At 36.1% G+C, this 16,142-nt stretch overlaps 4 protein-coding genes across 4 annotated transcripts; 2 read left to right on the top strand and 2 right to left on the bottom strand.

The window, feature by feature from the left end:
- Positions 1-230: 230 nt before the first annotated feature.
- Positions 231-855, bottom strand: EV154DRAFT_585887 (uncharacterized protein; the record flags this gene model as incomplete). Its single annotated transcript, XM_051606774.1, has 2 exons — positions 231-696; positions 844-855. 2 exons carry the CDS (start codon positions 853-855, stop codon positions 298-300), a joined length of 411 nt encoding a protein of 136 aa, XP_051459083.1. The 3' UTR covers positions 231-297.
- Positions 856-6,589: 5,734 nt separating this feature from the next.
- EV154DRAFT_601540 (uncharacterized protein) lies at positions 6,590-7,670 on the top strand (the record flags this gene model as incomplete). Its single annotated transcript, XM_051607235.1, has 3 exons — positions 6,590-6,711; positions 6,764-7,253; positions 7,304-7,670. The coding sequence occupies exons 1-3, from the start codon at positions 6,624-6,626 to the stop codon at positions 7,668-7,670; spliced, it is 945 nt and encodes a 314-aa protein (XP_051459082.1). The 5' UTR covers positions 6,590-6,623.
- A 1,626-nt stretch (positions 7,671-9,296) lies between these two features.
- Positions 9,297-11,642, bottom strand: EV154DRAFT_601539 (uncharacterized protein). Its single transcript, XM_051607234.1, has 4 exons — positions 11,383-11,642; positions 10,398-11,320; positions 9,975-10,229; positions 9,297-9,685 (listed from the first exon to the last, which is right to left on the bottom strand). Exons 1-4 carry the CDS (start codon positions 11,586-11,588, stop codon positions 9,447-9,449), a joined length of 1,623 nt encoding a protein of 540 aa, XP_051459081.1. The 5' UTR covers positions 11,589-11,642; the 3' UTR covers positions 9,297-9,446.
- A 4,038-nt stretch (positions 11,643-15,680) lies between these two features.
- EV154DRAFT_504425 (uncharacterized protein) lies at positions 15,681-16,088 on the top strand (the record flags this gene model as incomplete). Its single annotated transcript, XM_051601052.1, has 1 exon — positions 15,681-16,088. A coding segment is annotated over exon 1 (260 nt), but the record flags the coding sequence as incomplete, so codon positions are not given.
- Between the last annotated feature and the right edge of the window lie 54 nt (positions 16,089-16,142).

Genomic DNA, 16,142 nt, shown 5'->3' with positions numbered 1-16,142 from the left:
GAAATCAAAACACACTTTTATGTTTTATATACCATTGTGTATGAGAGAAGAGTTTATACATTTTTATATAAAGGAAAAAAAGGGGGTGGGGTTATATAAAGAAGAAACGGTATGTTTGGGTTGTATGTATATGGGATGTTAATCGCAAATCATGTGCTAGTAATATATAAATATAAAAAAAAAGAGAAAAAGGTCATAAAAAGTCGTCATAAGGTCAAAGGTAACGTAAAGTAAACAAATAAATGTGAAAAAAAAAGCATAGTGTATGAATGTGTGTGTAAAAAAGTGTCACTGTCTTTAAAACTCAAGTACAAGTCGAAAATTTCCGTCTGCCTTAACTTCCAAATCCACAGTCATCATTTCGCCATCGGCAATATGTTCTGCAATAAATGTATCTTCAACTAGTACAAGTACATCATTACCAACATCGTCCTCGGATTTCTTTCTCTTCCATAAGATTTCTGATATTTTGGCTGGATGTAGTGATAGAATAGCGCCCAATCTCACTTTTAACTGATGTGTTGTAAGTTGATGTAGATAAACTTCGTGAGGTGTGCTATGAATATGACGTGTCCATACATAGAAGCATAAGGCAGTAGGTAATTTTTGAAAGGGTTTACTGCTGTTGCGGGACTTCTTTGCCTCGACTAATTCTACAGGCGATGTTTTTTTAAAAATTTTGCTATCGCGTTTGTGCTAAACGCACATACAATAAAAATCATCGGTAATCCAAAATTATATAAATTGTCCAAATTTGGAACTCTGACACATTGAATACAATGGAAGAGCCGATAGAAAATATTATTAGAAATCATTGAAGCAATCTGTCGGCGACAAGCGTACCCTTGAATTCATGTAGAATTCAACAGTCAAGATAAATTTATGGACTAGCAATTCTAATAACAGTCAGCTTTCAAAAGAGTATAAATAGACCCCATTATTTCATAGTTAAAACTTCAGTCAAATAAAGTAACAAGGACTTATAATCGTACCTATCGTACCATTGTTTTTTTTATATACTTTATATTTTTTTATCAAATCAGAAGTAATTGATTTGTAACATTTTTTACGATTATCCTGAATTTTTTTGAAGATGACTCTTGAAGAAAAAGGAAAATCCAGAGCAGAGGGGACAGACAAGTCGGCCGAAATGAACACGGGAGATCCCATGGAAGGGATTGAAGTAGTCAATGAAATCACGTCTGCTGTCAAGGAAGTACAAATTTACAACACTCCACCTAAAACAACAAAGGGAAAGGAGGTAACAATTAAACAACGTATGCAGAGCTACAAGGAGTACCAAGTAAAGATTCGTGATCGTATGATGAACTTAATGGACATCCAGCCAGCATCTTCTTTAATCGAAAAGGAAATCAACGAACATCGGTTAAAACTTGAGGAGGTGACAAATCGGATTTTAACTTTGGAGAGGAGTATGAACCTAGTAGAAACACCAAAAGGAACAAGTGAATCTAAGTGGGCCAGACAGGACAAACAACGCATCAGATCCAGCGAAATCCCAAAATTACAATTAACAACATTAAATGAGCATCCATATCCTACAAAAGAGAAGTACAACTCAATCGACCACTTTATCCACGAGTTTGAAACAACCATCGGAATTTACGCGAAGATAGAAGAAATGTGGAAAGATTCAATTCAAGTAGCAGTACCATTCCTATATAAGACGTGGCTCAAGGAATCAGTATTAACATGCGAATCTTGGGAGAAAGCTAGAGAAGTTATTATGAAGAAGTTTGGGGACTTCCAGTCCAAGGATATGAACAGCTTACGCTTATTTGACTTACACATGAAGCCGCACCAATCCATCGTACAGTACACCAATGAATTCATCAACCTTGCTGCTGCCGCTGACATCCAGAAAGATGACAAGATGATAGTGCTCCTATTTAGATCACACTTGTATGAGCCATGTAAACCATTGATATTTTCGTCCATGGAGGGTAAGCGTCTGGTGGACGAGGAGTATGAGTTCACTATTGACAAGATATGTGACATCGGCCGGGAGATCTTTGGGGATGAACCAGTTGGGGAAAGTGCTCGTTTGGTGACAAATAAGGTAAATTCACCGGTAAAACGTCGACGTGATAGTGCATCAGTAGAATGGCAACAGTATGGGGCGAAGAAAACTAAAGGATGTCCGAAACATGGGGGTGAAAAGGCTAACCACACTGTCGAAGAATGTCGAAGTCAAGACGTAAAGAAGAATAAATTTTTGGGCAGTAAGAACATTCCATTCAAGGCCACGGGTAACAACATGAAGGGACAACCCTGCCGGTACTGTAAAAAGGAATGGCACCATGGTCACACCTGTAAAGAATATTACGAACACAAGAATAACCGTACTGTTTTGGCTCTTCGTCGGGAGGACGATGAAGATGATCAAGGGCCAAAGACCTCAAATATCAAAGAGGCTATGGAAATAGATGCGTATGAATGTAAGTATAATATGCAAAGGAAAGAAAGAAATCCATTAAAATTGACATTGACTCCTATCATTATTAGAGAGCAAAAAGTAATAGCAAGAATAGACACGGGATCGGATATCTCATGCATAAATAAATCAATTTTAGACAGTAAATTCAATAAAGAAATAAAAATTTCCAAAATAAATGGGTCTCTTAATTATCTTTCACTTGACAATAATAAGGAAAATATTAAAGTAAAACGAATTGGAATAACAGAACCTTTAAGAGTTCGTTATATTAATGATTTAAATTTCGATTTTGCTTTTGAAGTAGTAGAGTTTAGCAGTGTAATGGAATCCCAATTTGATGTATTATTAGGTCTCGATATCTTGAGTAAATTACGGATATCATTGTCGGGAGTTGCCTATTGTTACCCCGATGAGGAAAGAACAGAAGCACAATTTCGGAATGTAAACTTTGACACGCAGAACAAATATGATCCGGAAAATGCTAATTATGGTACGGACAAGGAGCGAAAGATATTTTTAGAAGAAATACATGGGGCCACCGAGGCAAATAAAAATATACCAAAAGGATCGTTTTGCACGATGCCTGAGGCACTCATTCGCATCCCTCTAAAAACACAAACAGATAACATGTATATCAAGCAGTATCCGTTAGTGTACCATCAAATACCAGAAATACAAAGACAGATTAATGAATGGGTAAATGAGGGGATAGTATACGAAAGCATGCCCAGCTCGAAGTATAACACACCATTGTTAGCTGTAGGAAAAAAGGATGACCAAACTGGGCAATTAACCAAAATAAGAGTGTGTATGGACCTTCGAAGAATCAATTCCAATATTGATGACTCTAAAACGGACAAATATGTGATCCCGGATATGGAACAAATGTTTGCCGAAGTAAGTGCACCGGGAAGAGTCTACACGAAAATTGATTTAAAGAATGCGTATTTTTCATTTCCAGTTGACAGTGAATCACAAGAAATCTTAAGCTTTACATTCAAAAATAAGACTTACAGATGGAAAGGATGCTGCTTTGGATTATCATTCATATCACAACAATACTCACGAGTAATTGCGCAACTTTTCCAAGGGATGGAAGGCGTACGAAATTACATCGATGATCTGTGCATATATTCGGCGCCAGAAGATCACGCGGAAATTGTTAAGGCTGTAATTGAGAAATTAACCTCGGTTAATCTTCGCATCAACTTTGACAAGTGCTCGTTTCTTCAAACTTCGATATATTTGCTAGGATTTATTGTTGGCCCCGGAATCAAAAAAATTGATACGAGGCGATTGTGCAATATTGACGACTGGAAAACACCCAGAAATAGTCGTGACGTTAGACATATTATGGGCATTGTATCACATCTGAGAGAGTTCGTTCCCTTAATGGGAAGAATATCCTATTCAATCAACGCACTCCGGAACTGTAGTGAAAAGAATAAGCCATTTATATGGACTACACAACAAGACGAGGCATTGAAATCGCTGAAAACATGGCTTACATCCAGTACGATTTTGCACACCATCGACATGACCAAGCGTATATATATAGAAACTGATGCATCACATTATGCGTATGGAGTATTAATCTCGCAACGCGATGAGCTCGGCAGATCTCTATACATTACATTTGCCAGTAAAACGTTTGGCAAACATGAAATGGCATGGTCCGTAAATCGAAAGGAAACATATGCAATTGTATATGCCTTTCAGAAATACAGGTCCATTCTTTGGGGACACCCTGACATCGTTGTATTAACTGATCACAGAAGCCTGGTATTCATGAACACAGCTACGCACTTGTGCCGAACGCTGCAAAATTACATGGACATTCTCAGTGAATTCAAATATCGAGTCGAGTATATCCCAGGATTTTCCAACACATTTCCTGATATATTAAGTCGCTTATACCCCCCAGAAGTCGAGGATCAAATTTTGAGGGAGGATGAAGAGAAGAAAATTATGAAGTTAGAACGTATGATCTTACAAAGAAGACTACCGACTGATAAGATCAATCAAAAGATTGCAAAAGATCAATTCATTCATAAAAAAGAAATATACAGTAAAGATGAAAATTTGAACGTATTAGCTGTAAGACTAAACAGTAAAGAATACAAAGAAACAACAACTGAATACATAGCTCCACCCATAAATGAAAGAAGTAAATTATTAAGTGAAACTCATGCAATGGGACACTTTGGATCAGAAAGTATGGTACAACAATTACATGCTCAAGGTATACACTGGAATGGTATATTTAAAGACAGTAAAGAATACGTACAAACATGCATCGATTGTGCACGAAACAACATTGCAAAGAAAGGTTATCATCCATTGAGACCTGTGGTCAGTGCAGATCCATTTACATTCTTAGCTCTTGATTTAGCAGGTCCATTTTCCGTTACAGAGAATAATAACATATATATCCTGGTAATGGTCGACTTATGCACCAAGTACATAATTGCAAGACCACTGAAAAATAAACAAAGTAACACAGTGGCAAAGGCGATAATGAATGTACTAGGAGACTATGGCATACCAATAAATCTTATGTGGGTAACAGACAACGGCCGCGATTTCTCGAATGCTTTGATGAACTCGATCACAAATGCATTAGGTATTGAACATCGTTTTTCGACACCATATCATCCAAGGGGAAATGGTGCAGCAGAAAATGCCGTAAAGGTGATCGTTTCCACACTCCGCAAATTATTAGGCAATGACACGAATAAATGGGATGAAATGTTACCCATCGCACAATTATGCTGCAATTATAAAATACGTAATCGAACCGCTAGTAGCCCATTTTCATTGATGTATGCGAGACAGTTGACAACTCCCAAAGATTACACTGATCCGTCCAGAACAATCCCAAGAAAATTGGCGACAGAAGAGGATTTGATCAAACGAGCTGAAATAATGGCATCGGTTGTATTTCCCGCTATTGAAGAAAGAACACGAAAAATAGTTGAGGAACAAAGTAAGAAGTTTAACAAAAAGCATTACCTCATTGACATTCCTAACGACACAACCGTTATGGTAAAGTTACCAAATAGAGCAACCAAGTTATCACCGCTATACGAGGGACCATTTACAGTTGTACGAAAGACAATGGGTGGCACTTATGTATTGAAGGATGAAATGAACGAGTTGTTACATCGTGATTATGTTCCGTCAGAGTTGAAAATTGTAAATATTGACGAGTCAGGAATAGAAGACGAGTTATTCGAAGTTGACGAGATTCGTGATCACAGAGAAGACAAAGAAGGCAATCGCGAATATTTAGTAAAGTGGAAAGGTTACGGAGAGCGAGAGAACTCATGGTTACAAGCATCAGCATTCTCATCGCCAGACACGATCCGCAAATATTGGGTAAAAGTACGTGAGCTTGAAAGACTAGAACAAGAAAGAAAGAATGAGTTAGTTCAACGCTCAGAGAAAGTTAGCAAACGACAAGAAAAGCATACAAAGATTATAACTGATAACAAAAGAAATACAAGATCTAATAAGGAGACAATACATAAAGAACTTCCCGCTAAGAAAAGACGTAGCAATCGAGATAGATAAATTTTTAAAAAAAAAAAAAAATATGTAAATAGATATACCCACAGGAACAAGTCACAAAAATATGCATACAAAAAAAAAAAAAAAAAAAAAAAAAATCATGTAGCTAGGATGAGGACATACTATGAAAAATGCTGAAATAGGAAGCATACCTATCATCGATCGACTAACGTTGAATCTAGAGGGAGGACATGTGCTAAACGCACATACAATAAAAATCATCGGTAATCCAAAATTATATAAATTGTCCAAATTTGGAACTCTGACACATTGAATACAATGGAAGAGCCGATAGAAAATATTATTAGAAATCATTGAAGCAATCTGTCGGCGACAAGCGTACCCTTGAATTCATGTAGAATTCAACAGTCAAGATAAATTTATGGACTAGCAATTCTAATAACAGTCAGCTTTCAAAAGAGTATAAATAGACCCCATTATTTCATAGTTAAAACTTCAGTCAAATAAAGTAACAAGGACTTATAATCGTACCTATCGTACCATTGTTTTTTTTATATACTTTATATTTTTTTATCAAATCAGAAGTAATTGATTTGTAACAAAGTGTATATCCAACTGTATTTACAAAGTCAACATGCACCAACTTAACCACATCACATTTATTATAAAACAATGTTCTATTCTTCGTTGTGTGTCTGTCAGATCCATGGAAAGAGAAATAGGTTAGTTATATGAATTAAAGATTTTTGATTATATTCTTACATACTTTTACAGGAGCTTACAAAAAAAAAATGAGATCAAGAGTCAATGCTGGTGAAAATGCCAACAACATTATGGAACGAACGGCTCTTTTTTCTTTCATGCGAAATACAAAGATGGTGAACTTTGATCCAACTCCCCCGAAACTAGAAACCGACTTCGTAGAACATCCTTCTGGTAATGTGGACTTTGGTCAGTTATGGGCTCCATTTTATCAAGAATTTGAATTGACTGGCAATGCCGATAATGATTGCCTTATTGCTGGTGATCTCCTGACTATGAAATCGTTTGTCAGCGCTTTAAAATCGTACAAAAAACGTTTTTTTAGTTTACCAGAGCCTATTCATCGAATCCAAATCAATGTGGAATCTATTCTTCCCGCTGGTAAGCTTTGGCAAGATTCACACGTATATTCCGCTGCCATCTTTAAACAAGGGTTATCAAAGTCCATTGCAAAACGTGGTGGTGAGCATGTTCTGTTCCATTCGAATCACCAGACAAGAAGGTAGGTTTCAGCTTTTTTCATCAAAGCTAAACTAACAATACTATCAATAGACGAGGCAGAATTTCACAGGTGACTAACTGGTATGTGGGTAGGCTGTTATTCTTTTTTGAATACGCATTTGATGAAACATCCAGTTTTTACGCAGTACTTGAAGTCATGAAGAGACATTCCGCTGCCTCGCATAGCCCTTGCATTCCAACTGTTGTACCCTACGAAAATAACGAAGAAAAAAAAATAGTTGTTATTAACATTGCGGACATTGTGACAGTTGTGGGATTGCTGAAAATGGTGACACATTCAGTGAATGGAAAGAAAGTAACATACCAAGATTCTAGTTCTCTATTTGTCATTTCACCTTCTACTAGCTTTGATGACGACATGAAGAAAACAGCAGGAAAAATATCCAACCTTTGCTAATTAATAAATCCCCTTTTCACAATTTTTTTAAACCACGCCAGCTATTCTTTTATTTTTATGGGATATACACCGCACCATGGTTAATGGGATGGGCGACCTTTAGTGTTGGATGTTCCGTTTGCTTATTTGATTTTAAGCAAATTAGTAACTTGATAGTCATAGACGAATGCTTATCCAGTTAAGATAAATGAGATAATTCAGGCAATTTTTAGTTTTTAGGGTGTTCCTTTTTTTTTATTACTCAAATGAGTAAGTATTCGCCCATAGACGAATACTCGTCTGCTGCAGGTAAATGGAACGGATGAAATAACTTTTATTTACCCAATGTGAGTAAGTACTCGCTCATAGACGAATACTCGTCTGCTGCAAGTAAATGAAATGAGTAAAGTAATTTTTATTTACCCAATGTGAGTAAGTACTCGCCCGTAGACGAATGCTCGTCTGCTGCAGGTAAATGGAACGGATGAAATAACTTTTATTTACTCAATGTGAGTAAGTACTCGCTCATAGACGAATACTCGTCTGCTGCAGGTAAATGAAATGAGTAAAGTAATTTTTATTTACCCAATGTGAGTAAGTACTCGCTCATAGACGAATACTCGTCTGCTGCAGGTAAATGGAACAAGTAAAGTAATTTTTATTTACCCAATGTGAGTAAGTACTCGCTCATAGACGAATACTCGTCTGCTGCAGGTAAATGGAATGAGTAAAGTAATTTTTATTTACCCAATGTGAGTAAGTACTCGCTCATAGACGAATACTCGTCTGCTGCAGGTAAATGGAATGAGTAAAGTAATTTTTATTTACCCAATGTGAGTAAGTACTCGCTCATAGACGAATACTCGTCTGCTGCAGGTAAATGAAATGAGTAAAGTAATTTTTATTTACCCAATGTGAGTAAGTACTCGCTCATAGACGAATACTCGTCTGCTGCAGGTAAATGAAATGAGTAAAGTAATTTTTATTTACCCAATGTGAGTAAGTACTCGCTCATAGACGAATACTCGTCTGCTGCAGGTAAATGGAACGAATAAAAAAGCTTAAATTTTTGTGCAACCTTTATATTTTACTCAAAATGAACGAACAGTTACCCCTGGACGAATATTTACCCTTTTTGAGTAAATGAAGTAATTTTATTTTTTGTGTACCATTGTTTATTTACCCAAAATGAGCGGATACTCGCTCACGGACGACTATTCGCTCAGATTTGAACGAATGCTTACCCCCAGACGACTATTCGCCCATTCGTCCGCATTTACTCTGTTAAAGTAAGTTTTTTTAGCCTAGGTGCTAGATGACAGGCAAGATTATGACTGACACGCCATATCTTGAAAGTAAGTAATCCAATGAGAATCATATAATAGAAGAAAGAGTGGTACACGTTTCTATAATAGGTCTGTAGTGTCACTTGACGCGTACATTTAAAAGTCATCAAAGTACATTCAAAAATTTATCATGTTTGTACTTTTAAACCTCGCTTGTCATTGGCCTCCGCTAATCTGATTAGTACAATATATTAATAATGTCTTTTTAGAATAATTGTATAATAGATGTATACTTTTGTACTTGTATTTAGCTTGATAAATACCGTGCTAGTTTGTTAAGTCAATTGTGAATATTTAATATGCAACATTAAAAGAAGTGTTTATAAAATTATCGTAATGGATAAAAATATGCTGTGTAGATCAAGCATACATGAATATATAAAGCTCGATCACAACAGCAAGCAAGTTTTATTAAAAAAGCATGATAACTATGCAACGTTATTCTTTGACTTTATTGTCGTTCCTCATATCCTTCACGTGCTATTTCATCTTGTAGATCTTTTTCCAACATGTACACCTGTAACGGAACATGATCAAACACCAATCTTCCTCCTACTGATACACCCATATAAATAGGACCATTGTTTGTAGCAAACACAAAACCAGCCGTCTCCAACAAGCGTTTCATCTGGTAAATGGCCTCATCCGGGTTATCTTGAATTTGAGCTTGCCAAACATCCCCTTCATATTCTAGTGAGGTGCTGGTCATGATTTATAAAAAAAAAATTTGAGAGAGAAAAACATTTAAACTTGAAAAAAAAAGTACCCCTATTTATACCATTTATCAGCAAGTTGCATAATATAAACATACGTGCCGAGTCATCCATTTTTCTCACGTTATATTGAACAGGGGTGCAAATTTTTTTTCTCATTTAATCTTGCATAAAATCCTTTTTTTTTTCTACTCGGAACTCTCTACCTTTTCCTTGGTCTTTACGTCTCTTTTTAATTTGACCTCTTGCAAAACAATTTATTTTACCTTGACCTCTTGTCTCTTCCATGTCATCCCAAATGATCTCATTTGCCACGGCTATTTCCCTATGATCGGCATTGATTGCTCGTAATTTTTGTTCAATTTGATTAAACATCCAATCGATCGAATTTGTTCTCAAAAAACTTAATTTTCTCGCCAACGGATGCGCCATCAAAACAGCCATTTCGCGATGAAATCCAGCTTCAATCATGGTGTAGCTTGTGACATTGATAATTTCACTGGCTAAAATACCTGACATTCCTAACAATCCATAAAGATGGAGAACACGTTCTCCCCGTACTTTCCTTTTATAGAAGCCGACTTGGGCTGCTCTATTTTAGATCATAAGATCCTCTGCGTCTCCAGGCTGCATGTTTTGATACACAACGTATTCCGAATATGTCAGGTAGTGGTATAAACAGACAATACTTTTGAATACTTGTTGTGTAGTGTTGGTCATTGTAAAAGTATCATTGATTACCGACAGTCTAAACGTGAATTCGGCCAAACCGCCTGATTCTAACAAGCGATCGAAGATAGTACCCATACCCACACTTCTTGACCATGAATTTAACTCACCGGCCCTTCTTTGTAATTTGGCGAGGTAGTTGGGATTATCATTTTTTGTAATTCGAGCCAAGAGGCGACCTTCTATATCAGCAAGCTCCTCTTGCTCTGCTGTTGTTGATGATGGTGCTGTTGCTGCTGTTACGGCTGTTCTTGAGCTTGTAGCTCTAGCCATGGACGCTTCAAATCTTTCAATGACCGGAGACGGTCTAGGTGCAGGCGAAGCTGCCACTCTTGCTACTGCTGCTGATGCTGATGATGCTGCTTCTGCTGATGATGCTGCTGCTGCTGTTGATGATGATGATGTTGCTGCTGTTGATGATGATGATGTTGCTGCTGTTGTTTCCTGAACAGCGTCAAATGCCGCAGCTAACTCTGCTGATGCTTCAGCTAATGCAGTCTCCCTTTCTGTTTTTGGAGGAGATGCTGCTGCCGCTGCTTCTACTGCTGCTGCTGCTAAAACAGCTGTAGCTGCTGCCTCATCAGCCGCTTGTTGAACGGCTGCTTCAATTTCTGCTGCTGTTGTTGTTGTTGCTGGAGCTGCTACTGTTGTTGTTGTTGATGTTATTGTTGTTGCTGCTGTTGTTGTTGTTGTTGTTGTTGTTGTTGTTGTTGTTGTTGTTGTTGTTGTTGTTGTTGTTGTTGTTGTTGTTGTTGTTGTTGTTGTTGTTGTTGTTGTTGTTGTTGTTGTTGTTGTTGTTGTTGTTGTTGCTTCGATTGCTGCTGCTAATTCGGCAGCTGCTACCTCAAATTCATCATCCTCATCTTCATCTGCTCCTACTGCTCTACCCACAATATGCCCGAACCATGTTCTTCTAATTCGTCATCACCACACGAATCCACCCACTTAATGGTCAAGATGTCCAAAGGACGTGGATCCGCTACATAATAACCATCACATTTTGTGGCTAATGTAATATGATTCTTCATATGAGCCAGGCGGAAGCCACTCTCACGCATTATTCTTTGGAATTGTTTTATTCCGCAATGCGGTTCACGAGCATTATTGTACTGAAAGTACTTAATAAACTTTTCAAAATCAGGATATTCCATAATGTCAAAAAAAAGTTATAAAGAAAAAAGAAAAAAAAATAGACAACATTCTTTTCGGACAGCGTTTATATACCCCCCTATGTCTTCATTGTGACGCTATAAAAAAATTCCCTTTTTCAGTTCCATCTCTGTCTTTAGAATACAAGTATACATCTCTTCTCTTTTAGATTTAGTCTCTTTATTGCTGTTTCCTTTGTTTTCTATCTGTCATGTATTTTTATTGATGATCCTTTCCAAATGGCATTCCATCTCGTAAACATAGTTATTCATGCAGATTTACTTTCTTTTTTTTATACTTGATGGTATTCCTCTTTAAATACATTGTACTTGACCTTATGTCTTCATGTTCCTCATAGTTTTGTCCTTTATCTTCTTAGTTGATTGTATTCTTTTTTAAATTTAATTATACTTCTCTCTATTTCATCTTTGCTTTTCTTGATTGATCATCTTCCATCCTATTTGTATGTAACTATGCCTTCTTTTTCTTATACACTCACATGCAATCATATCGTACCTTGCAATATCAATTTTAACAGTTACTTCATTCATTGACACCTTGCTTTCATTTAATCCATTGAATTACATCATGTACCTTTTAATTCCATCTTATTTTGTTCCATTTCGATGGATTCCATTGCATTCGATTGTATTCCGATTGATTCCATTGCATTCAATCATACTCTATCGTAATCCCTCCTATCTCATTCAATTCCATTTCATTCGGATTGATTCCATTGTATGCAATCCTATTCCATCGTATTTCATCGGATTCCATTCATTTCCATTCAATTCCATGTGATTACATTTAATTCCATTCAATTACATTGAATTTCATGCAATTACACTCAATTCCATCCAATTACATTGAATTTCATGCAATTACACTCAATTCCATCCAATTACATCAAGTACCATCCAATTACGTCAAGTAACATCCAATTACACTCAATTCCACCCAATTGCATTTAATACCATCTAATTACACTCAATTTCATCCAATTACATTATATTCCATGCAATTATACTGAATTCCATTCAGCAGCTTTCAATGCCATCCAATTACACTCAATTCACTCCAAAGGCATCCAATTCCATGCAAGTACATTCAATACCATCTAATTACATTCAACAACATTCAATTCAAAGGTATTCAATGCTATTCAATTTTATTCAATGTTATTCTGGTCATGTACATCATCTTCTGTCATATTCCGCCAGATTAAATTCAATTCTATCCAACTCTGTCATGTTCTATTGTATTCCATCGAATTAAATTAAATTCCATTGTATTCCATGGCAATCCATCCTATCCAGTTGAATTCAATTGTAGTCTATCTGGTTACATTCAATTACATTGTATTTCTTCCCATGCCTCTTCATTGCATCGGATTTAATCTTGTTTTTCATGTCTCGTCTACATTTTTAATTTACAAGACTACACTTCACATGACTTGCTCATGTTTGATTTTTTTTTATTTAGTATTCCATCCCATGTGTTACCCTTTACTCTACTAATCATCAAATGTTGTTACCTTGGTTATTCCTAAAACATCAATCCATACCTAGTGTAATGATTGAATTTGCGCACCAAATCATATTCCAAGTACCCATTTCAAAACAACATGTTCATAAAGGAGTTCTTGGGCTACTCTTACATGATATCCACTCATCTCCCTCTTAACAATTCATTCTGTAAAGTACACTGACAACAAAATAAAATCCGCTGCCAACAGTGGAAAGGAGAATTCCTTGGATTCCTTCATGTCTTGTACCTTTACCCATGACTTGACCAGTCCCGATTCGTCTTGTCAACACATCCAATAAGGAACCACGATCGGCCAGCACCGTCAATTAAGCGTCACTGCTATTCTTACGCATTCGCGTAATCAGCTTATTCATTACAAGACGTATCTCTGCGTCTTCCATAACATCATCATCACTTAATTCAATTACCTCAGGAGTTGTACTTTGAGAGCTAAACACCCGTTCCAGATCAACTTCATAGAACATTTCGACCTCTTCTTGTTCCTCCTCTCGCACTTTGCGTTCATCCTGACTCTCAGTAAGATCCACCACTGTGATACCTTCCATTAATAACATTTGTTCTCTTTATCGTATATTCATGTTCATCATTTTCTTTTCTTTTTCTTCATGACAATAGCAACAGACGCCTTTATTTTTTTTTAGGGAATCATTATTCATATCTCTCTTCCTACCCAATCATAGTCTTGGCCTGCTTCATTCATCCTTTTCAAACAAAAATAACATTCAGTTGCTTTTGTGCAAAACATTGTTCATTTTATTTATTTAAAAAAAAACCTTTCATCTACTTGTTCATCAAGTACATCTATCCCTTGCTTTATTATTCCTTTTATTCACAGTGTCGATAACAGTTTGCATAATTTATTCATGCAAATGTCCATTTTTTAAAAAAAAAAGAGGTTTATTTTAAAAAAGGGAAAAAAAACTCTTTTTATTTTCTATTCCCCAACTTTATATGCAGATGGTACATTTGATATACAAGCAGCACCTGATGAAACATGTCATTTCATTGATATATATACAGTGCACTCATATTTACTTGCATTATACCCATGTTTTTATTTTATTTTTTAAAAAAATGGAAACAAATTGTGTAACTAAATGTTGGCATAGATCCCGTGTAATAATATACCATATGCGTATTAAAAAAAACCTTGTATTTCTTGTATTTATTTAAAAAGGAAGCCTTTAAAAATAAAACTTGATTTCATTTTGTTTCACACAATACAAATAGGCCATTGTTCTTTCTTTTATTCTCATGCAGTCCATTTTATTTCTTTTTTTTTTAAAAAAATAAAAAAAAGGCTCAAGCATGTCTTGATGACATGAGATGCTATTATTACTTTTTTCAAGTGTGTATGGCATAGAATAACAGTATCAACAACTACACCAACCCTCACTACAGCATTGGGTACTTTTGTGTGCATGTTTATTTGCCCTTTTAAAAAAAAAAAGATCTCCTTTGCACTTTTACCCCACAGTAATATATCAGCACATCCACAAGCACATTCATATGGAACGCATGCAAACACAATTCAAATACGCCATGATTTCCTTTAAAAAAAGATACCCCATTATTTTAAAAATAGATTACAAGAAATACACAAAATAGGGTTTAATAAAATAAGCTGAGATAGTGTTTATTATTATTGGGTTTTTTTATAATAAACCCACCGTCGACAATGGGATGGTGTATTGACTACAGTATGTTGTCTGCCAAGGTCGATTAGGTCATTTTCGTCACATGGTATTACTTTGTTAGGCCAAATGCGTCTCGGCTCTGACTTGGCAAGTGGATTGCCGCCCACCTTTGTAAAGCCCTACGGCTACAACGCCCAATTGGCCTTCTTGAGCAGGCCAAGGATAGCCCGTCATGCCATCCTTCAACACAGGATGGCCCATCGACTTGACAAGAGTCACACCTTTTCTTCCTCTTTCTCGTGGCACACCTTCTTAACTTTTTCTTCTTCAGGCAACACCTTTTTTTCTTCTTCTTCTTCATGCCACACCCTCACTTCTTCCTCTTCTTCATGCCCGTACCTCTCTTGAGCCATGTCGAAGAGTCCTTTTTTTCTTCGTCATCATGCAAGTAACTATCTCCAGCTATGTCGAAGAGTCCTTTTTTTATATTAGAAAATGAAGTGTTTATTCCTTCTTTTAAAAGGTATGCTTACCTTTAACGACAATATAAAATACCTCTATTCTTTTTATATGGTGTGTAACGCAAAAAGTAAGAAAGAGGGAGCCCTTTCTCATAAAAAAAACTGTTTTATATTCTTTTCTGATAAATTTTTTATCCTTTTCATAGAAAAAAAGACGACTGTATGCGTCATATGTACGATGCCAAGATAAAAAAAAGAGATAAATCACATTGTTCTTTTGCCTTGTTTTTATACTCTTACGTCTACATGACGCACAAAAAAAAAGAATTCAAAGATCTAGACACAGATCCATCCATGATAGAATACACTCCATTACATCATAATCACAACAGACATGATCCCCCCCCCCCTTTTTTTTTTATTATCCCTATTATCCTGTTATACACATATTCTATCATCTCTACACAGTCCACATTCATAGCAAGAGTTGATCCATATTCCATCTTTATCCTCTTGTTTATACTAGAATCTTTACATGGTCTACACACGGATCCTCCTTTACGTCATGTATCTTTTGATCTCTGCACAATCCACATCCACAGCACGAGTTGATCCATATTTCATCTTTATCCTCTTATTCATAGCAGAGTCTTTCCATGGTCTACATAGTGATCCTCCTTTACATCATGTACCTTTTTTATTTCTCGTATCTACATGGTCATCTCCATCACTAATAATAATCACAAGTAATAATAATAAAAAAAGGACACTGCTCACTCTTCTTTTTTTTTTTAAATAAAAAAAGTATCATCCCTTTATTTAACATGATCATACAGGTCTCCTCCATGTGTATCTCTCTTTTGTTCATCCCAATTTTGCTGTAAATAAACAACGTCAGCAACACGACTCT

Source organism: Mucor mucedo (genome assembly GCF_025094135.1).
Source record: "Mucor mucedo strain NRRL 3635 chromosome Unknown EV154scaffold_32, whole genome shotgun sequence".
NCBI classification, from domain to species: Eukaryota; Fungi; Mucoromycota; class Mucoromycetes; order Mucorales; family Mucoraceae; genus Mucor; species Mucor mucedo.
Note: the sequence above shows the minus strand (reverse complement) of the source record. Positions and strands in the feature narration are given on the sequence as shown.